The sequence below is a fragment of the Cherax quadricarinatus genome, chromosome 23 (genome assembly GCF_038502225.1).
Source record: "Cherax quadricarinatus isolate ZL_2023a chromosome 23, ASM3850222v1, whole genome shotgun sequence".
NCBI classification, from domain to species: Eukaryota; Metazoa; Arthropoda; class Malacostraca; order Decapoda; family Parastacidae; genus Cherax; species Cherax quadricarinatus.
Window position 1 is genome coordinate 30,034,980 of NC_091314.1, and position 23,690 is coordinate 30,058,669.

General features: G+C 39.0%; 1 protein-coding gene across 1 annotated transcript in view; it reads right to left on the bottom strand.

The window, feature by feature from the left end:
- Positions 1-777: 777 nt before the first annotated feature.
- Positions 778-23,690, bottom strand: part of Tmem18 (transmembrane protein 18) — a 168,494-nt gene continuing 145,581 nt past the window's right edge. Inside the window, exon 4 of the mRNA XM_070088041.1 lies at positions 778-5,244. Coding sequence (XP_069944142.1) covers positions 5,074-5,244 — 171 coding nt within the window. The 3' untranslated portion in view covers positions 778-5,073. The remainder of the gene's footprint in view (positions 5,245-23,690) is intronic.

A 23,690-nucleotide genomic window follows, 5' to 3' on the forward strand; every position in this document is an offset into this window, starting at 1 on the left:
TGTATTGGATGCCTGGCATGATTTGTTTACTTTTGAACTTTGGTAAAAATCGAACATTTCTGCTACTTTGAGCTCTATTTCAAGGTACTTTTTCTTGTAAAACCAGTCAAAATCATCTCAATTTCTGTAATATGTCTTCCATTCTATAAAATGAGACCAGGAAAACTAGAATACAACAATAAATACCATACGAAAATACAGTGCAAAGTCACTGTTTTAATCCAAACCACGGTGTTTTTTTTTTCTCATGCACTATGTGCCGCAGGATTTTTTTATACTGCGCACACTGACCACATAGACCCATTCTTTCATATGTAAGCCTACCAGCTTTCTCTCACTAGATTTGAGGGCACTAGAATTTAGGCGTACTAGCACGTCAAAAACCCTGGGGTGTAAGCCATACTAGTACGGCCGAAACCCTGAAAGTGTTAAGGGGGTTACCTTGATATTAAAGGACTTGATCAATGGAATTTAAGCTACTCTCTCCTTTCTTACTTTAATAAAACTGGATTACTTCCCATTCCTCAGACACTGTACGACCCATAGTGCTTCCCATGATTATTACTGTGATTACATTAGGGAGGGTTCATACCGAAGCTAGTCAATGAAAGGCAATTAGGTTTGATCTAAGGAAGGTGAATGTAGCTGAATTTCCTTGGATCATGACCTCTTCACTGCTATCAAAGAAACCCCTCCCCCTCCCCCTCCCTCCCATGAAGGGATCATGAATAACAATCCAAGAAAACTTTTCATATAAAGATTTAATAAATACATCCATTATTTGAATAAACTTTATTAGTGCTTAATAGTCATACCTGTGTTTTATAGCCTATGGCACAAAATATGTTATGAATTTTAATAATCTTCAAAACCAAGATCAATTACATATACCAAATCTCACATCTGACCAGACCTATAACATGAAAATATCCTTATGGATAAATGGTCTTCATTCACCCAAATTTTATTATTAGGAATGTAGTAAGCAAAGGTAAGTAAATAAACAATCTAAAAAGACTATAGGTAGCTGATACTGTTTAGGAACTGTTTAATTAAATGTACTAAAGATAATTTTCTTTAATTAAAGTTAACCAAAAGAACTAGCTCTTGCATTTTGATATGATCCACATTTCTATACAGTAACAGCGAGATGGATAGGAAATTTTTTCCTGTCCACATCTATTGTACACTGCAGAAATGTTGAATGCATTTATATCAAGTAACCAAATAATGTTTTATCTTAACTCCTGCTACTGGATGCACAAAACCTGATGTCAAATTTCCTCAAATGTAAACTTGGTACAGCAAGTAATGTAAATGAACTATTATCATCACAAATCAAGTTACAACTCCTATGGGTTTGGCACACTATTTTCACATGTAACAATATCAAAAAATCTACTGTGAATGTATTGTAGTTCTTAGGAAATTAGTGAAATCTGCATTGCAATCCATTCTCCTAAGACCTTAACTAATGTTGGTTATTACTATACTCAAGTCCATAGAAATGTCAACAGCAACTCAGATGTGAATATTGGTTTTGCAGTACAGTACACTGTATTCAGTTCCTTAATCCTTAGTGTAGTTTCTTGCTTTCTCTTTGATAATCAGTACAGTCTCACTCTTATACACTACTGTATTGTTATACATATAAATTATTCTTTCTTTCAACACACCGGCTGTATCCCACCGAAGCGGGGTGGCCCAAAAGGAAAAACAAAAGTTTCTCCTTTTACATTTAGTAATATATACAGGAGAAGGGGTTACTAGCCCCTTGCTCCTGGCATTTTAGCCGCCTCTTACAACACGCATGGCTTATGGAGGAAGAATTCTGTTCCACTTTCCCATGGAGGCAAGAGGAAATAAACAAGAACAAGAACTAGAAAGAAAATAGAAGAAAACCCAGAGGGGTGTATGTATATATGTGTGCTTGTACATGTATGTGTAGTGTGACCTAAGTGTAAGTAGAAGTAGCAAGACGTACCTGAAATCTTGCATGTTCATGAGAGAAAAAAGGACACCAGCAATCCTACCATCATGTAAAACAATTACAGACTTTTGTTTTACACTCACTTGGCAGGACGGTAGTACCTCCCTGGGCGGTTGCTGTCTACCAACCTACTACCTAGGACATGCATATATATCTTTACACATCCATCTGGGTTTTCTTCTATTTTCTTAACAGCTCTTCTTTAATTCCTCTTATCTCCATGGGGAAGTGGAACAGACTTCTTCTTCCTCAAGCTTTCTTTCTTTCTTTCAACACACCAGCCGTATCCCACCGAGGCAGGGTGGCCCAAAAGGAAAAACAAAAGTTTCTCCTTTTACATTTAGTAATATATACAGGAGAAGGGGTTACTAGCCTCTTGCTCCCGGCATTTTAGTTGCCTCTTACAACACGCATGGCTTATGGAGGAAGAATTCTGTTCCACTTCCCCATGGAGGTAAGAGGAAATAAACAAGAACAAGAACTTGAAAGAAAATAGAAGAAAACCCAAAGGGGTGTGTGTATATATATGCTTGTACATGTATATGTAGTGTGACCTAAGTGTAAGTAGAAGTAGCAAGACATACCTGAAATCTTGCATGTGTATGAGACAGAAAAAAAAAAAAGACACCAGCAATCCTACCATCATGTAAAACAATTACAGGCTTCAGTTTTACACTCACTTGGCAGGACGGTAGTACCTCCCTGGGCGGTTGCTGTCTACCAACCTACTACCTAGGACATGCATATATATCTTTACACATCCATCTGGGTTTTCTTCTATTTTCTTAACAGCTCTTCTTTAATTCCTCTTATCTTCATGGGGAAGTGGAACAGACTTCTTCTTCTTCCTCAAGCTATTCGTGTTATAAGAGGCGAATAAAATGCCAGGAGCAAGGGGCTAGTAACCCCTTCTCATGTACAAATTACTAAATTTAAAAAGAAACTGTTGTTTTTCTTTTTAGGTCACCCTGCCTCTGTGGGATATGGCTGGTTCACTAAAAAAAAGAAATCTGGTTCTTAACCTGGGGTTATGAATGGATAATGCAGTTGACAAAAATAAATGCCCACTGAAACCAATTTTGCCATGCTATACATTTTTTAATTCTTCATCCCCATGTCACCAATTACCAGTAGAAGTTTTCTTTATTAAATGTTATACAACTACCAGTATCTCAAAATAATTATCATTCAGTTCAGCTCTACTGTGCTAAGATCCTCTAATTAAAATGATAAACATAACACATTTATAGAGCTGTGCATTAGAAATTTCCATTATCATGACCAATACTATTGGTAACCAATTTCCTATTTTTTTTAATGATACCTTTTACAGAAGTGTACAAAGTACTGCAGTAATACATTTCTCTCTACAACCCATTTTTAGCCTTTGTCTTGTAACACCCTCTTAGTTGGTCTAACCCATAAAGTTTCTTAGGTCAGTAGAAGCCTTGCACATTAAAGGTTAAACCAGGTTTGTGCAAATGCTACGCACAATCTCTCTAAATCCATAGACAATGTTTTTTAGCTTGAATATACGAGTCCAAAAACCACAAATATAAAGTACAAACAAGATATTTAATGTAACTTTTTTTTTCCTTTTAATAATGACAGTTTAGAACTGAATTATAGATAATCCAGGTTAAATTAACTTTTTCATGATTCACTTTTATTCCATTAACTAAAAACTCAGTCTTGCAAGGCCATTACTGGTAACTGATACAATGCACAATATTTACTGTATTTTAATGACTAAATCTTACAAGAAAGATTTTTAAATAATATTTACCCCATAAACCCTCACAGATATGTAGTGGTAATCTATGACTTAAACCTGAATGCTACATAGAAAACCGTCCTTTAAAAATGGATAGTTTACCAGTCTTACATGTTCATAATACTGTAGCGTTTTCCTGGTACTGTAGTTTATCCTGCACGGATGAATTAACTGCTAATGTGGAGTAACAAAATATAAATCGTTAATTCTTTTACTCATGGAAAAAGCAATAAAAAACAAAATATTGAGAATTATACACTTGCAACTGAAAAAGTATTGGAATGCCTAATTGTGCAGACAGCTAGGAAAATAGAATTTTGGGGGGCATCTGTATTATATAATGTACACTCACATGCACGTAAGCACATACACACCCACTATACCTACACTGGTGAAATATAACTAAAAGGTTTGGCAAAATGTTTAGTTCAGTGTCAAAATGAGCATTCTAGTTGAGATTATACTGTTTTATAATCATGTTGTAGGTCACTGAAAATGCCAGAGGTTCACACTTGACTGCACTACATTTTAAATGTCTGATTCTGCAAATGATCCATTATTATATATGTACATAAATAATCTTAACCTTTCCTAATTACCAATATAACAGTTAAGATTATAAGGCTCACACACGTAACTCAAGACCATTGCCCACCTTCAAGTTCGTGTACGCACACTAATAAAGTCATAAAACAGTTTCAGGGAGATTATGGCAATGTTACTTTACTACACAAGTGAACACTGTATATACTGTAGATGTCTTTTATAAATGTTAAACATTCACATTAAAATGGCAAATGCTATCCTTCAAAACTATTGTGGTTAAACAGCTAAAATGATACTATAGTGCACTGTATATGCTTTTATGTTGATTATGAAACAATGATGTTCATATGATGGTTGACGATGGTGACCCTCAAGTATAAGATACAAGACCTATGTACAGTATATACAAGAGAAAATTATACAAATATTAAATAAGATAATTTACAAATAAATCAATAATACTGCCAATCCACACTTCAGAATGATATGCTACCAACAGATATATTGGATTTGATGAATGACATTTAAAAACAATTTGCTATCATCCAGTGATCCAAGTATCTCTGGGTAAAAAAATTTAAAGTAAAATATTTATTAAAAAAAGAAAAAAAAAGTTTAGTAAATGCATCACTTAACCTCCAACTAAGGAAACCCCAGTCAGAAGTTATGCAAATACAATGCAACAACCTAAGACACTGGGTTATGTGGCAATGCAAGAACACTTAAGCTCGCACCATTTTTAAAACCTATTTTACAAACCAGTTCATTTACTCTTCTTGTCCTCTGTTGCTTGATCATGAGAAGGAGTACCTTGACTGGGTGAATGATTTCTCCTAGACTCGCTTTGTCTCAAGGTATCTCTACGCAGCTTAGCCTCTAATTCAGCTCTCTTCCAAGTGACCATCATGCTACTGCTCAGCCACAACCAGTTTATCTGTACACAAAAATTTAACCAGTATATAAAATCATTCATTTATGAAGTAATAAATAATTTATGGTGGTTTGTAGTTTAACTGGTGCAAATCAAAATTCATTAAATTACACAAATAATCTATGTACAGTGGACCCTCCCTTTTCGTTGGGCTCTGTTTTCTCTCATTTCCGTTATCACCGATTTTTTCCGTAAAATTATTGGCTCCATTTTTGTTGCGTTCCTCCATTCTCGTCAGTGGTACGGTAAAAATTTTGGCTCAGTTTCTGTTGCTTTCCTCTGTTCTCATCGGTGGTAGGGTACATGTTCGAGTGTGCTGAGAACACAACCTCCCACACACACATTCTGAGGAGGCAGTGTCACTTTGTTTCTCGGCGAGTGAAAATTATCATGCAAGGCCATACAAAACATTTTGTAATAAATCATTGTATTTTGCACTTGTTTATTCCGTGTGACTGCTAGATGGGCCCAAAGAAAGCTGCTAGTACCAGCCTGTTGATAAAGAACGTAAGAGGCACGATAGAATTCAAGAAAAAACTCTAAGCAAAATACCAAAGTGGAGGAGGAAGAGAGGGGAGAATGTGCTTTCTTCAGTGATTCTATGATACGTACGATACTAAAGCAGCAGGAGTCGATAAAGGCTATAGCGCCAACCAGCGATAAAGTGTAGCATTAACAGTGTAGCAAATAAGTTAAGTGATTAACCTTTTCAGGGTTGGTGCCGTACCAGTACGGCTTGCATGCCAGGGTTGGTGCCGTACTAGTATGCATAAATTCTAGCGCCTTCAAATCTAGCGAGAGAGAAAGCTGGTAGGCCTACATATGAAAGAATGGGTCTATGTGGTCAGTGTGCACAGTATAAAAAAAATCCTGCAACACCCAGTGCATAATGAGAAAAAAAAAACTCCGACTGTGTTTTTGGTTTAAAACAGCGACTTTGCAGTGCATTTTTGTATGCTATTTATGGTGGTATTCTAGTTCTCTTGGTCTCATTTTATAGAATGGAAGACATATTATGGAAATTGGGATGATTTTGATTTGTTTTGCAATGAAAAGTACCTTGAAATTGAGCTCAAAGTAGCAGAAATGTTTGATTTTTGCCGAAGTTCAAAGGTAAACAAATCATGCCACGTGTCCAATACATGTCAACTGGTGAGTCTAATATTCTTTCAAAGTGTGCTGATATTATTTATACCATTTCTACACGAATGCAGTAGTCTGCATAACATAAATCTTCTATTTTTTGTGAGAATAAAAATTCAAACTGGAAAGCAAAAGAAATGCAACAGAGGCCTGGGGACATGAGTAATGAACAGAAGAAATGTTATTTTAGTGCCAGGAATGTCTGTCTTGTTTATTCTGGACCCTATTTGGAAATTGGCATCTTTTGAAATTTGTATGAAATTGGGAAAATTGCCAATTTCTGACCACATTATTGGTTAGTAGAAATTGGTAAATGGGTGGTTTCTTGCACTCATTTGATAGACAAAATGGAGTTCTAGCAAAATAGGTATGATTTTTGTGGACTGGTACACTGGAATTGGCTGATAATAGGGCTCAAAGTGGGCAAAATCGCCGATCCGTAAACATCGTCAAGACCGCTAACTTCGCGAGAGTGTAATTCCGTAAATTTTCCATCAAATTTCATACTCTTGGTGTCATTATGATCGGGAAAAGATTCTCTATCATTTCATAAGAAAAAATAATTTTTTTTTTCAAAAAATTTCCGACCCTGAGAACAAGTTTAGGAGAGGGCCTGTCGACCTTTAAAGGATTAAGTGATAAAAAAAGGACGACATGAAACTCACTCCTCCATTGTTAGTTGAGGTATATAGGGCACTGACAAACATACGCCACCCTGCCTATTTTCCACCACCCTAAACCAATGCCAGCATCTCCAAGGTACAGTAAGTGTAAATTTTTTTTTATTATTATCACACTGGCCGATTCCCACCAAGGCAGGGTGGCCCGAAAAAGAAAAACTTTCACCATCATTCACTCCATCACTGTCTTGCCAGAAGGGTGCTTTACACTACAGTTTTTAAACTGCAACATTAACACCCCTCCTTCAGAGTGCAGGCACTGTACTTCCCATCTCCAGGACTCAAGTCCGGCCTGCCGGTTTCCCTGAACCCCTTCATAAATGTTACTTTGCTCACACTCCAACAGCACGTCAAGTATTAAAAACCATTTGTCTCCATTCACTCCTATCAAACACGCTCACGCATGCCTGCTGGAAGTCCAAGCCCCTCGCACACAAAACCTCCTTTACCCCCTCCCTCCAACCTTTCCTAGGCCGACCCCTACCCCGCCTTCCTTCCACTACAGACTGATACACTCTTGAAGTTATTCTGTTTCGCTCCATTCTCTCCACATGTCCGAACCACCTCAACAACCCTTCCTCAGCCCTCTGGACAACAGTTTTGGTAATCCCGTATCTCCTCCTAACTTCCAAACTACGAATTCTCTACATTATATTCACACCACACATTGCTCTCAGACATGACATCTCCACTGCCTCCAGCCTTCTCGCTGCAACATTCATCACCCATGCTTCACACCCATATAAGAGCGTTGGTAAAACTATACTCTCATACATTCCCCTCTTTGCCTCCAAGGACAAAGTTCTTTGTCTCCAGAGACTCCTAAGTGCACCACTCACCCTTTTCCCCTCATCAATTCTATGATTCACCTCATCTTTCATAGACCCATCCGCTGACACGTCCACTCCCAAATATCTGAATACATTCACCTCCTCCATGCTCTCTCCCTCCAATCTGATATCCAATCTTTCATCACCTAATCTTTTTGTTATCCTCATAACCTTACTCTTTCCTGTATTCACTTTCAATTTTCTTCTTTTGCACACCCTACCAAATTCATCCACCAATTTCTGCAACTTCTCTTCAGAATCTCCCAAGAGCACAGTGTCATCAGCAAAGAGCAACTGTGACAACTCCCACTTTATGTGTGATTCTTTATCTTTTAACTCCACGCCTCTTGCCAAGACCCTCGCATTTACTTCTCTTACAACCCCATCTATATATTAAACAACCACGGTGACATCACACATCCTTGTCTAAGGCCTACTTTTACTGGGAAATAATTTCCCTCTTTCCTACATACTCTAACTTGAGCCTCACTATCCTCGTAAAAACTCTTCACTGCTTTCAGTAACCTACCTCCTACACCATACACCTGCAACATCTGCCACATTGCCCCCCTATCCACCCTGTCATACGCCTTTTCCAAATCCATAAATTCCACAAAGACCTCTTTAGCCTTATCTAAATACTGTTCACTTATATGTTTCACTGTAAACACCTGGTCCACACACCCCCTACTTTTCCTAAAGCCTCCTTGTTCATCTGCTATCCTATTCTCCGTCTTACTCTTAATTCTTTCAATAATAACTCTACCATACACTTTACCAGGTATACTCAGAAGACTTATCCCCCTATAATTTTTGCACTCTCTTTTATCCCCTTTGCCTTTATACAAAGGAACTATGCATGCTCTCTGCCAATCCCTAGGTACCTTACTCTCTTCCATACATTTATTAAATAATTGCACCAACCACTCCAAAACTATATCCCCACCTGCTTTTAACATTTCTATCTTTATCCCATCAATCCCGGCTGCCTTACCCCCTTTCATTTTACCTACTGCCTCACGAACTTCCCCCACACTCACAACTGGCTCTTCCTCACTCCTACAAGATGTTATTCCTCCTTGTCCTATACACGAAATCACAGCTTCCCTATCTTCATCAACATTTAACAATTCCTCAAAATATTCCCTCCATCTTCCCAATACCTCTAACTCTCCATTTAATAACTCTCCTCTCCTATTTTTAACTGACAAATCCATTTGTTCTCTAGGCTTTCTTAACTTGTTAATCTCACTCCAAAACTTTTTCTTATTTTCAACAAAATTTGTTGATAACATCTCACCCACTCTCTCATTTGCTCTCTTTTTACATTGCTTCACCACTCTCTTAACCTCTCTCTTTTTCTCCATATACTCTTCCCTCCTTGCATCACTTCTACTTTGTAAAAACTTCTCATATGCTAACTTTTTCTCCCTTACTACTCTCTTTACATCATCATTCCACCAATCGCTCCTCTTCCCTCCCGCACCCACTTTCCTGTAACCACAAACTTCTGCTGAACACTCTAACACTACATTTTTAAACCTACCCCATACCTCTTCGACCCCATTGCCTATGCTCTCATTAGCCCATCTATCCTCCAATAGCTGTTTATATCTTACCCTAACTGCCTCCTCTTTTAGTTTATAAACCTTCACCTCTCTCTTCCCTAATGCTTCTATTCTCCTTGTATCCCATCTACCTTTTACTCTCAGTGTAGCTACAACTAGAAAGTGATCTGATATATCTGTGGCCCCCCTATAAACATGTACATCCTGAAGTCTACTCAACAGTCTTTTATCTACCAATACATAATCCAACAAACTACTGTCATTTTGCCCTACATCATATCTTGTATACTTATTTATCCTCTTTTTCTTAAAATATGTATTACCTATAACTAAACCCCTTTCTATACAAAGTTCAATCAAAGGGCTCCCATTATCATTTACACCTGGCACCCCAAACTTACCTACCACACCCTCTCTAAAAGTTTCTCCTACTTTAGCATTCAGGTCCCCTACCACAATTACTCTCTCACTTGGTTCAAAGGCTCCTATACATTCACTTAACATCTCCCAAAATCTCTCTCTCTCCTCTGCATTCCTCTCTTCTCCAGGTGCATACACGCTTATTATGACCCACTTCTCGCATCCAACCTTTACTTTAATCCACATAATTCTTGAATTTACACATTCATATTCTCTTTTCTCCTTCCATAACTGATCATTCAACATTACTGCTACCCCTTCCTTTGCTCTCTCTCAGATACTCCAGATTTAATGCCATTTATTTCCCCCCACCGAAACTCCCCTACCCCCTTCAGCTTTGTTTTGCTTAGGGCCAGGACATCCAACTTCTTTTCATTCATAACATCAGCAATCATCTGTTTCTTGTCATCTGCACTACAGCCACACACATTTAAATATTTCTTATTTATAAATTATGTACATTGTGTGAATACAGTGGCCCTTATAAACCCAACAACAACATCACCACCACTTATTCCTCACATGCGTAATGACATTTTATTAATTCTAGAGTATATACATGTATCATGTTTTTATGTTATTAATATTGTTTATTATGTCATATTAGATGAATTGTGATAGATAAATAAGCCGTAGAATAGAGTTCTTCTCTATAAAGTGTATTTTTTGTTTGTACTTTTGGATGTCTGAAATGGATTTACATTATTTCTTATGGGGGAAAATGGTTTCAGTTTTAGTCGATTTCACATTTCGTTGGACTCTGTGGAACAAATTGAAGATGAAAAGGGAAGGTTCACTGTATGTAATATGGTACCACTGTATATTATCTATTAACTAGCCACAGTACAATACAATAATGCAACACGTAAAGCCAACACATAGTTCAACAAGGTCGATGAAATTGCTGGTTGGAATAGTGAATCGTCAGTTTTCTTGTGCAAGAGATCGATGGCTTGTATAGTAGGTACTTTGGTGAATAGGGAATTCTGTAAAAAAAGAGTGCAATTTTCACAAGAATCTAACATAGTTGGTCCTACTGTACACTCAACACAATTTTAGCCACTAATTTTTTTTGGGGGGGGGGAGGGGGGGAAAAATACATATCAAATCCCTTTTCACCTTTCATCAACTCAACTTTGGACATCCCTTCCTAACTTAAATTCAGCCATAACTGGTCCGAGATTGCTGCTGCATTTCCTAACCATTACCCTCCAATCAATACATTCCTTGCTAAGTTCCATTCTCAAAGCCAACAATAAAATGCATTCTCCTAAAGTCATACTGTTTCAAGTGCATACTGCTATCTTAAAACTGAACTCCCAGTAGTTGAGATTTGACTGTACATGCAAATGCAACAAATAAACTGAAAAGAGATGGTAAAAAAATTATAGGGGAATAAGCTTACCGAGTTCTCCATGGGGTAGTGGAACAGAATTCTTCTTCTGCCATAAGCCATGCATGTCAAAAGAGGACTAAAATGCCAGGAGCAAGTGGCTAGTAACCCCTTCTCCTGTATATACAGTGGACCCCCGGGTATCGTAGTCATTGAATTTCGTAATACAGTGGACCCTCAGTTAATGCCTGCATCGGATAGCACCAAAATCAGATAATGCCTCGCTTTGGCATAAAAATATTGGCTCGGATAACACCTAAAATCTCGGTTAGGAGCTTTCGTCCTAAACATGTCCGCTCAGCGCCCTGAGTGGGCCCAGCCAGTCACCCCGTCTACCAGCCAGTGTGCCGTTCTATGCATACCTGCGATATATTTTGTATTATTCCATTGTTTTTAGTGCTTGTAACTGCTAAATAAGTCACTATGAGACCAAAGAAAGCTTCTAGTGCCAACCCTGTGATAAAAAGGGTGAGGTGTACTATTGAATTAAAAAAGAAGATATAATAGAAAAGTACGAGAGTGGAGTACATATCTCAGAGTTGGAAAAGTTATGCAACAAGCCCCATTCAACCATCACTACTATCTTGCGCAACAAAAAGGCAATCAAGGAAGCTGTTGTTGCAAAAGGTGCAAGTGTGATTACAAAACTGAGATCGCAAATATTCGAAGATGTGGAGAGACTGTTGTTGGTGTGGATAAACGAGAAACAATTATCAGGAGACAGTGTTTCATAGTCAATCATATGTGAAAAGGCAAGGCAATTGCACGAGGATCTCATTAAGAAAATTCCTCTAAATAGTGCTGCTGTTGATGAATTTAAGGCCAGCAAAGGCTGGTTTGAGAGATTCAAGACTCGTAGTGGCATACACAGTGTGATAAGGCATGGTGAGGTTGCCAGTTCTGACAAAAAAGAGGCTGAAAAATATGTGCAGGACTCTAAGGGGTACATAGAGGCTGAAAAATTAAAACCCCAAAGTGTGTTTAATTGTGACGAAACAGGCATGTTTTGGAAGAAAATGCCCAACAGGACCTACATTACTCAGGAAGAAAAGGCACTCCCAGCACACAAGCCTATGAAAAACAGGCTAACTCTAATGTTGTGTAGCAATGCTAATGGGGATTGCAAAGTGAAGCCTTTACTCGTGTATCACTCTGAAACTCCCAGAGTGTTCAAGAAAAACAGTATCATCAAGACTAAATTGTGTGTGATGTGGAGAGTAAACAGTAAGGCATGGGTCACTAGAGACATGTTTATTGACTGGTTCTATGACATGTTTGGCCCCACTGTGAAACAGTACCTCCTGGAAAATAAACTGGAACTCAAGTGCCTCCTGGTAATGGACAATGCTCCTGTTCATCCTCATGACTTGCAAGAGCAAACTGCGGAGTAGTTGAGCTTCATCAAAGTGAAGTTCTTGCCTCCTAATACCATTCCTCTCCTCCAGCCCATGGACCAGCTGGTCATTTCAAATTTCAAAAAACTGTACACCAAAGCAGTGTTTCAAAAGTACTTTGAAGTGACCTCAGACACTGAATTGACCCTAAGAGAGTTCTGGAAAGATTACTTCAGTATCCTCAGTTGCATAAACCTTATAGGTAAGGCTTGGGAGGGAGTGACTTGCAGGACTTTGAACTCTGCTTGGAGAAAACTGTGGCCACAATGTGTACAAGAGAAGGAAATCTTAAAGGGACGAGAGAAAAAGAGCTCTCTGGACAGATATTTTGTGCGACAGGGGTCCAGTGACTCTCAAGCTGGTCCTAGTGGCATTAAAAAACAAAGAAGGGAGGTAATCCCAGAAAAGAACTTGTTACCTGCATCCTCTGCCCTCCTACCATCTCATCACTTACCAACAATTCCACAATAAAGGTAAGTGTCATTGCAGTACTGTTTATTGTGTATGTATCATTGTTTTCTGTGTAGGGAAATGTATATTTCATGTAAATTTATTTTGTTTAATACTTTTGGGTGTCTGGAACGGATACACTGGATTTCCATTATTTCTTACAGGGAATATTAATTCGGTTAAAGGCTAAATCGGTCAAAGCCTAGCCCGCTGGAACGGATTAAAGGCGTTAGCTGAGGGTACACTCTACATTATTTCTTATGGGGAAAAGAATTTGGAAATCGTCAAATTCAGCTTTAGTCACACTCTCTGGAACTGATTAATTATGATAACTGAGGGTCCACTGTATTACTAAATTTAAAAGGAGAAAATTTTGTTTTTCTTTTTGGGCCACCCTGCCTCGATGGGATACAGCCGGCTTGTTGAAAGTAGTAGTAATAGTAGTTTACTGAGTATACCAGGTTAAGCGTATAGTAAGGCTATTAATCCTTTGACTGTTGTAAGCCCCTTTCTGAAACTGTCATTCTATGTCTAAAAATTTTTGGAAAAAAAAAAAAAAAAAAAAATTCTTATGAAATAATAGAGAATCTTTTCCAATGGTAATGACACCTAAAGTACAAAATTTGTTTGAAAACTCACGGTATTACGCTCCCATGAAGTTAGCGGTCTCGGCGACATATACACATCGGTGATTTCGCCGACTTTGAGCCCCATATTTGGCCAATTGCTTTGTTGCAGTTGACCAAACTCATAGCTATTTCTTTAGAACTCCATTTTTTCTATCAATTGAGTACAAGAAACCGCCCATTTACCGATTTGAACTACCCAATAAAGTGGTCAGAAATTGGCAATTTGGCCAATTTCATGCAAATTAAAAAAGATGCCAATTTCAAAATAGGGTCCAGAATAAACAATGTATACATTCTTGGCACTAAAATAACATATCCTCTGTTCATTAGTCACGTCTCTAGGCCCCTCTTATATTACTATTGCTTTCTGTTTTGATTTTGTATTCATACAAAAAATAAAAGATTTACTGTTATGCAGACTACTGCATTATTGTAAAAATGGTATAAATAATATCAGTGCACCAGTGAAAGAATATCAGACTCCTCAGATGATGTATATTGGATGTGTGGTGTGATTTGCTTACTCTTGAACATTGGTAAAAATTGAACATTTATGCTAATTTGAGTTCAATTTCAAGGTCATTTGCATCGTTAAACTAATCAAAATCACCTCTATTTTTGTAATATGTTTTCCATTTTATCACATGAGACCATGAAAACGAGAATACAACGATAAATACTATACGAAAATACACCTCAAAGTTGGCGTTTTAATCCAAAAAAAGGTCAGAGTTTTTTTTTCTCTCATTATGCACTGAGTGCTGCAGGATTTTTTATATGGTGCACACTGACCACACAGACCCATTCTCTCACATGTGGGCCTACCAGCTTTCTCCTGCCTGATTTGAAGCCACTAGAATTATTGAGTATATATACGTCCGAAACACTGGCTCGTAAGACATGTATATACGACCAAAACAGTCAAAGGGTTAATGAAAGAATTAGAGGTAACACAGAGAGCAGGATTGCAGATGAACAAGGAGGCTTTAGAATGAGTAGGGGATGTGTTTACATTGAAGCATGTATGTGAACAGTATTTAGATAAAGGTAGGGAAGTTTTCATTGCATTTATGGATTTAGAAAAGGCATATGGTAGAGTGGATAGGAGAGCAATGAGGCAGAAGTTGCAAGTGTATGGAATAGGTAGTAATTAATTATTAACACATCGGCCATTTCCCACCAAGGCATGGTGGTCTGAAAAAGAAAAAGTCTCATCATTCACTCCATCACTGTCTTGCCAGAGGCATGCTTACACTACACTTTAAAACTGCAACATTAACACCCCTCCTTCAGAGTGCCAGCGCTGTACTTCCCATTTCCAGGAATCATGTCTGGCCTGCCAGTTTCCCTGAATCCCTTCATAATGTTACCCTGCTTAGACTCCAACAGCATGTCAAGTCCTAAAAGCCATTTGTCTCCATTTGCTCCTATCTAACACGCTCACGCACGCTTGATGGAAGTCCAAGCCCCTCGCACACAAAACCTCCTTTACTCCCTCCCCCCAACCTTTCCTAGGCTGACCCCTAGCCTGCCTTCCCTCCACTACAAATTTATACACTCTTGAAGTCATTCTATTTCACTCCATCCTCTCTACATGTCCACACCATCTCAATAACCCCTCCTCAGCCCTCTGGATAATAGTTTTGGTAATCCCACACCTCCTCCTAATCTCTAAACTATGCATTCTCTGCATTACAGTAGACCGTCATTTAGCACGAGTTTATTTGGCACGATTCAGGTATAGCACAACTGAAGAATTGCGGCATAATTTTATGTAACACGTCGTAAAATTAATTTAACATGGTTCAGTTTGCGGGAAGGAAAAAAAATTCCCTTTTCCTTAAGCAGCTGCCTTGTTGTGGATCAGCGGGGGAGACCTCCTGCCATCCCCTGCCACTCTTCGACGCCACCCCACAATCCCAGCATTCGTACTTCATACGAGTCCAGTCTTTCTCTGCCACAAGCTAGCTCTGTTTGTGAACTGTGTTTTGATCTTTTAAATGCAATATCTTACATCTACCCCAGTAGGCATACCAGTGTTGCTGAAAGTGGCAAGAAAAGGTATAAGCACTTAAGTCTTAGAATTAACAAAGAAAACAAAGATATTACACAAGAGAGAACCTGTGGCATAATGAAGTGTTACTTTGTACACATAAAAAGAGGTAAACATAAGTTTGTGTGACTGACTGACTTGCTGAATGACTTCCTGACTTGAATGAATAGTTTACTGGCTTGAATGAATAACTTGCTGACTTGACTGACTGAATTACTTGATTAACTTAAGTGAATGACTTGACTGACATACTGAATGGCAAAGTAAGACACTCCAGTACAACCATTGACTTCAGTACCAGAACCTCTACCATCCACAACAACCCAGTAGAGCCACAGCATAACTATCCACTCTCTTCACAATCATCCACAAACACCAGCACCCACAGTTCAACCCTTTCGGGGTTTCGGCCGTACTAGTATGCCTTACGTGCCAGTGTTTTTGACGTACTACTATGCATAAATTCTAGCTCCTTCAAATCAAGCGGGAAAAGGCTGGTAGGCTTAGGTGTGAGAGAATGGGTGTGTGTGTGGTCGGTGTGCATGGTAGAAAAAAATCTGGGACCCAGTGGCGCATTGTGGGAATGCCATTTTAGTAGACCTTGTTCACCATGCCTCGCGGTAAGAAGCTCCTCACACCTCGGCAAATCGGGACACTTTTGTTCCCCAGTGACAGTTCTAATACAGATGGAAATGCCAGTGAAGATGAGTTTCAAGGTTTTGGTGAGGTTGTGACCGAAACTAATGACCATAATATCGGTAATAGTGAGGAAAACCCAGACGACCCTCAGCCTTCCACCTCTGGTGCTGGGCTGTCTTGTTCACGTTCAGTTGTACCAGAATCAAAGAGGAAACTCTTATTTTCCCAAATCCCGGACTCAGATGTGAGCATTGGTGATGATAGTGATAGTGAATATGAACTACAAGCTCTTGAAACCAGTTCCTGTAGCGATAGTGAAGTGGAATATTCTCCAGTGAAGCGTCAGTATATACGACGATATATGCACTCTGGTAGTGTGCCATATGCTATTCCAAGGGGAAGGAGTACATCTCGGAGTACATCCCGTGGCTGTACAACAGGAACAGATAGTGAAAATGATGATGATAGTGTTGCAATTGGGATGGAAAATGTGCATGTTGGTGGTAGTGGTGGTGCCGGGTGTGAGGCACCAACAGTGGGCCATGCTGCCACCCACGCTGCTGCCTCAGCTGGTCTGCAACAAAGGCCACCATCCCCCACCGACCCACCACACCAGCTTCCACAACCACAACCTCCACAACAACAACCACCTGTCAATGTCCAGTACCCACCAGCAGACTGCACCTGGGATTGGCAGGAAGCTGTCAATTTTGTTCCAAATCCCCACCAGTTTGATGACAGCCAAAGTGGAATACGGCCATCTTGTACACTGGGGAACAATGCCACTGAACTGGAATGTTTCGAGTTATTCTTTGACGAACCCCTGATGGAAATTACTGTCAGGGAAAGCAACAGATACTATGAGTACACCATGGCAAACACATTATTTTTACCAAAATCACGTCTACACCAGTGGAAGGAGACAACTGTGGCTGAGATTATCTTTTCTTTGCCACAATAATGCTTATGCCACATGTGTATAAGCACAGAGTGAAATCATACTGGTCAACAGACCGCCTGATTGCAACCCCAGGTTTCAGTGATATAATGGGAGTGAATTGATTTGTGTTACTGTTACGTATGCTTCACTTCTCAGACAAAACTAGGCCTGACAGAAATGATAGGTTATATAAGATTAGGAATGTGTTTGTGTATCTGAAAGAGAAATTAAATATGTGTTTTTATCCCTTCAGGAAGCTTGTAATTGACGAGTCTGATTCTGTTCAATGGAAGACTCTCTTTCAAGCATTATATACCAAGCAAGAGGAAATGCTTTGGTATATAGTTGTTTGTGCTTTGTGATTGTTACAGTGGTCTGGTATTGGATATTATTGTGTACACTGGAAGTTATACATTGCAAAATACCAGGAAGTTATTGGGCATCTCTGGTGATGTGGTTAGAATAATGATAGAACCATACCTTGGTAAGGGGCATATATTATATACTGATAACTGGTACATTCAGTGATTTTTTTGTGAGTGAACATGACAGATGTGTGTGGCACAGTGCATGCAAATTGTAAGCATATGCCCAGGTTTGACGCTGACACTCGAAGAGGTGAGGTGCAGGTGTTTGCTGCCAATGACATCATGGCATTTTGGTGGCATGACAAACGAGATGTCACACTGTTGTCATCAGTTCACCCTAATGAAATGGCAGACACTGGCAGGCAGCATAGAGAAAGCAATGAACCCATTCTAAAGATTGATTACACCCTCAATATGTGCTCAGTGGACAAATGTGACATGCAGATTGGGTTTGCTGATTGTGTTCGCAAGAGTTATTAGTGGTACATAAAACTCTTCTTCCATCTTCTGAACATTTGCATGCTAAATGCTTATTATATATATAAGATGAGGACAAGAAACAAACCATCATATGGCGAATTCTGTTTGTCTGTCATCAGACAAATAGTATTCAAGTACCAAGGAACAACACCTGCAATAGACTGCCCACTAAATTATCAACAACTACCTTCTCATCTGAAGCATGGTGATCACTTTCTAGTAAAACTGCCAGCTACTGCTTTCAAGAAAAAGGCTCGGAAGAGGTGTTACGTCTGTGCACATACAAAAAAACACCCACAACAATGCAGTGAAGCGTTTTTACGAGGATAGTGAGGCTCAAGTTAGAGTATGTAGGAAAGAGGGAAATTATTTCCCAGTAAAAGTAGGCCTTAGACAAGGATGTGTGATGTCACCGTGGTTGTTTAATATACAGTGGATCCCCGGTTAACGATATTTTTTCACTCCATAAGTATGTTCAGGTGCCAGTACTGACCGAATTTATTCCCATAAGGAATATTGTGAAGTAGATTAGTCCATTTCAGACCCCCAAACATACACGTACAAACGCACTTACATAAATACACTTACATAATTGGTCGCATTCGGAGGTAATCGTTATGCGGGGGTCCACTGTATTTATAGATGGGGTTGTAAGAGAAGTAAATGCGAGGGTCTTGGCAAGAGGCGTGGAGTTAAAAGATAAAGAATCACACATAAAGTGGGAGTTGTCACAGTTGCTCTTTGCTGATGACACTGTGCTCTTGGGAGATTCTGAAGAGAAGTTGCAGAGATTGGTGGATGAATTTGGTAGGGTGTGCAAAAGAAGAAAATTGAAAGTGAATACAGGAAAGAGTAAGGTTATGAGGATAACAAAAAGATTAGGTGATGAAAGATTGGATATCAGATTGGAGGGAGAGAGTATGGAGGAGGTGAATGTATTCAGATATTTGGGAGTGGACGTGTCAGCGGATGGGTCTATGAAAAATGAGGTGAATCATAGAATTGATGAGGGGAAAAGGGTGAGTGGTGCACTTAGGAGTCTCTGGAGACAAAGAACTTTGTCCTTGGAGGCAAAGAGGGGAATGTATGAGAGTATAGTTTTACCAACACTCTTATATGGGTGTGAAGCATGGGTGATGAATGTTGCAGTGAGGAGAAGGCTGGAGGCAGTGGAGATGTCATGTCTGAGAGCAATGTGTGGTGTGAATATAATGCAGAGAATTCGTAGTTTGGAAGTTAGGAGGAGGTGCGGGATTACCAAAACTGTTGTCCAGAGGGCTGAGGAAGGGTTGTTGAGGTGGTTCGGACATGTGGAGAGAATGGAGCGAAACAGAATAACTTCAAGAGTGTATCAGTCTATAGTGGAAGGAAGGCGGGGTAGGGGTCGGCCTAGGAAAGGTTGGAGGGAGGGGGTAAAGGAGGTTTTGTGTGCGAGGGGCTTGGACTTCCAGCAGGCATGCGTGAGCGTGTTTGGTAGGAGTGAATGGAGACAAATGGTTTTTAATATTTGACGTGCTGTTGGAGTGTGAGCAAAGTAACATTTATGAAGGGGTTCAGGGAAACCGGCAGGCCGGACTTGAGTCCTGGAGATGGGAAGTATAGTGCCTGCACTCTGAAGGAGGGGTGTTAATGTTGCAGTTTAAAAACTGTAGTGTAAAGCACCCTTCTGGCAAGACAGTGATGGAGTGAATGATGGTGAAAGTTTTTCTTTTTCGGGCCACCCTGCCTTGGTGGGAATCGGCCAGTGTGATAATAAAAAAAAAATAACGATGCAGACACACTCGTTTTATGTGTGAGGAGCGTAAAACACCACTGTGCATGACACCATGTTTTGAAGACTTCCACAGGCTGCACAACTTCTAGAAACATTCCCTGTGGCTGTATGTATATGTGTATATAAAATATAGAAAAATAGTAATAAACAATATTTTATATCGTTTGTGTGTGAAAACAACAATTATAAACAATATAAGGACAACAGTGTTTGTGGAGTTATTGTGTAGTAAATAAAGAGAAAAAGCTTATAAAATAGTGCTAATATTGGTCTCACAGGCCATAAAAGTAACTTGGAAAAAAAAATTAAAAAATAATAGAAAATAGTACCTAAAAAACAAAAACAAATAATACCGGGTGACGGCAGTCGGCAATGATACCATACATGGGGCATTTTCTGTCAACTTCACGCCTCCATATCTCAGTAAGTATTGATGGAAAATTTTTTTTTGTTTAGCCTATAATGTTCAGAAAAAAAAACTATCTTTACATATGAAAAAATATTTTTTTTTTTTTTTTAAATTTGGGCAACCCTGAGAACAAGTCTCTGAGAGGGCCTACTGACCCTCAAAGGGTTAAGGCAAGAAATACTATTATTTCTGTTACATTTGTAGTCTTAAGTTGTGAAAACAATATAATACATCACAACAATGAGCTACGATTACATATTCACTTTAATTTTTGTAAGAGGTGGAGGCCTAAAAAAAAGTTGTTTGGCTTTTTTAGGGCTATCAGGAATGTAACCCTATTTTTCCTACAAGTTCTTCAGTTCATCTAACACGGTTTTACCTAGCACGACATTTTCAGGAACGTAACTACCATGTTAAATGATGGTCTACTGTATATTCACACCACACATTGCCCTCAGACATGACATCTCCACTGCCTCCATCTTTCTCCTTGTTGCAACATTCAAAACCCATGCCTCACACACACAAGAGCATCGGTATAACTATACTCTCATACATTCCCCTCTTTGCTTCCACAGATAAAGTTTTTTGTCTCCACAAACTCCTCAGTGCACCACTCACCTTTTTCTCCCATGTCAATTCTATGATTTACTCCATCTTTCACAGACCCATCTGTTGATACGTCCACTCCCAATTATTATTACGTATAATCAAAAAGAAGCGCTAAGCCACAAGGGCTCGTCCACTCCCAAATATCTGTATACATTCACCTCCTCCATACTCTCTCCCTCCAATCTGATATCCAATCTCCTGTTACCTAATTTTTTTTTTATCCTCATCACCTTACTCTTTCCTATATTCACTTTTAATTTCCTTCTTTTACATCCCTACCAAACTCATCAACCAACCTCTGCAATTTCTCTTCAGAATCTCCCAAAAGCACAGTGTCATCAGCAAAGAGCAACTGTGACAACTCCCATTTTGTGTTAGATTCTTTATCTTTTAACCCCACACCTCTTGCCAACACCCAAGCATTCACTTCTCTTACAACTCCATCTATAAACATGCTGAACAACCATGGTGACATAACACATCCCCATCTAAGGCCTACTTTTACTGGGAAATAATCTTCCTCTTGCCTACATACTCTAACCTGAGCCTCACTATCCTCATAAAGACACTTCACTGCTTTCAATAACTTGCCTCCTATTCCATACATTTGCAACATCTGCCACATTGCCCCCCTATCCACCCTATCATGCACCTTTTCAAAATCCATAAATGCCTAAAAAAAATCTTTACCCTTATCTACATACTGTTCACCTATATGTTTCACTGCAAACACTTTGTCTACACACCCCCTACCCATCCTAAAGCCTCTTTGTTCATCTGCTCTCCTGCTCTCTGTCTTGCTCTTAATTCTTTCAATAACAACTCTACCATACACTTTACCAGGGATACTCAACAGACTTATTTCCCTATAATTTTTACTCTCTCTTTTGTCCCCTTTGCCTTTATACAAAAGAACTATGCGTGATCTCTGCCAATCCCTAGGTACCTTACCCTCTTCCATACATTGATTAAATAAAAACACTAACCACTCCAAAACTGCATCCCCACCTGCTTTTAACATTTCTATCTTTATCCCATCAAGCCCAGTTGCTTTACTCCCTTTCATTCTACCCACTGCCTCACGCACTTCCCCCACACTCACAACTGGTTCTTCTTCACTCCTGTAAGATGTTATTCCTCCTTGCCCTATACATGAAATCACAGCTTCATCAACATTTAACAAACCCTTAAAATATTCCCTCCATTCTCCTGATATCTCTAACTCTCCGTTCAATGGCTCTTCCCTCCTATTTTTAACTAAGAAATCCATTCATTCCCTAGACTTTCTCAACTTATTAATCTCACTCCAAAATTTTTTCTTATTTTCATCAAAATTTGTTCATAACATCTCACCCACTCTATCATCTGCTCTCTCTTTACACTGCTTCACGACTCTCTTAACACTCTCAGGGTTGAGAGACCCTCTCCTAAACATATTCTTGGGGTCGAAAATTTTTGGAAAAAAAAAAACAAAAAAAAATTTTTCTTATGAAAAGATAGAGAATCTTTTCCCGATCATAATTATGCTCTGGTGAAGTTAGTGGTCTCGACAATGTATACGCATCGGTGATTTCGCCCACTTTGAGCCCTATTTACAGCCAATTCCAGTGCACTAGTTGACAAAAATCATAACTATTTCGCTAGAACTCCATTTTTTTCTATCATATGAGTACAAGAAACCACCCATTTACTGATTTCAACTATCCAATAAAGTGGTCAGAAATTAGCAATTTTGCCAATTTCACACAAATTTCAGAAGATGCCAATTTCCAAATACGGTCCAGAATAAACAAGACAGACATTCCTGGCACTAAAATAACATTTCCTCTGTTCATTAGTCGCGTTCCCAGGTCCCTCTTACATTTCTTTTGCTTTCCACTTTGAATTTTATGCAGACTACTGCATTAGTTTAGAATGTTATAAATAATATCAGCGCACTTGTGAAAGAATATTAGACTCACCAGTTGACATGTATTGGACACGTGGCATGATTTGTTTACTTTTGAACTTTGTCAAAAATCAAACATTTATGCTACTTTGAGCTCAATTTCAAGGTACTTTTCATTGTGAAACCAATCAAAATCATATTAATTTCTGTAATATGTCTTCCATTCTATAAAGTGAGACCAGGAAAACTAGAATACAACCATAAATACCATACGAAAATACAGTGCAAAGTCGCTGTTTTAAACCAAAAGTGCGGTCAGTTTTTTTTTTCTCATTACGCACTGTGTGCTGCAGGATTTTTTTATACTGTGCACACTGACCACATAGACCCATTCTTTCATATGTAGGCCTACCAGCTTTCTCTTGCTAGATTTGAAGGCGCTAGAATTTACACGTACTAGTACGTCAATAACCCTGGCGCATAAGCCATACTAGTACGTCAGAAACCCTGAAAGGGTTAACTTCTCTTTTTTCCATATACTCCTCCCTCCTTGCATCACTTCTACTTTGTAAAAACCTCTCATATGCTGACTTTTTCTCTCTTACTACTCTCTTTACATCATCATTCCACCAATCGCTCTTCTTCCCTCCTGTAACCACAAACTCCTGCTGAACACTAATACTATATTCTTAAACTTACCCCATACATCTTCTACCCCACTGCCTATACTCTCACTAGCCCAACTGTCCTCTAACAGTTCATTATATCTTACCCTAACT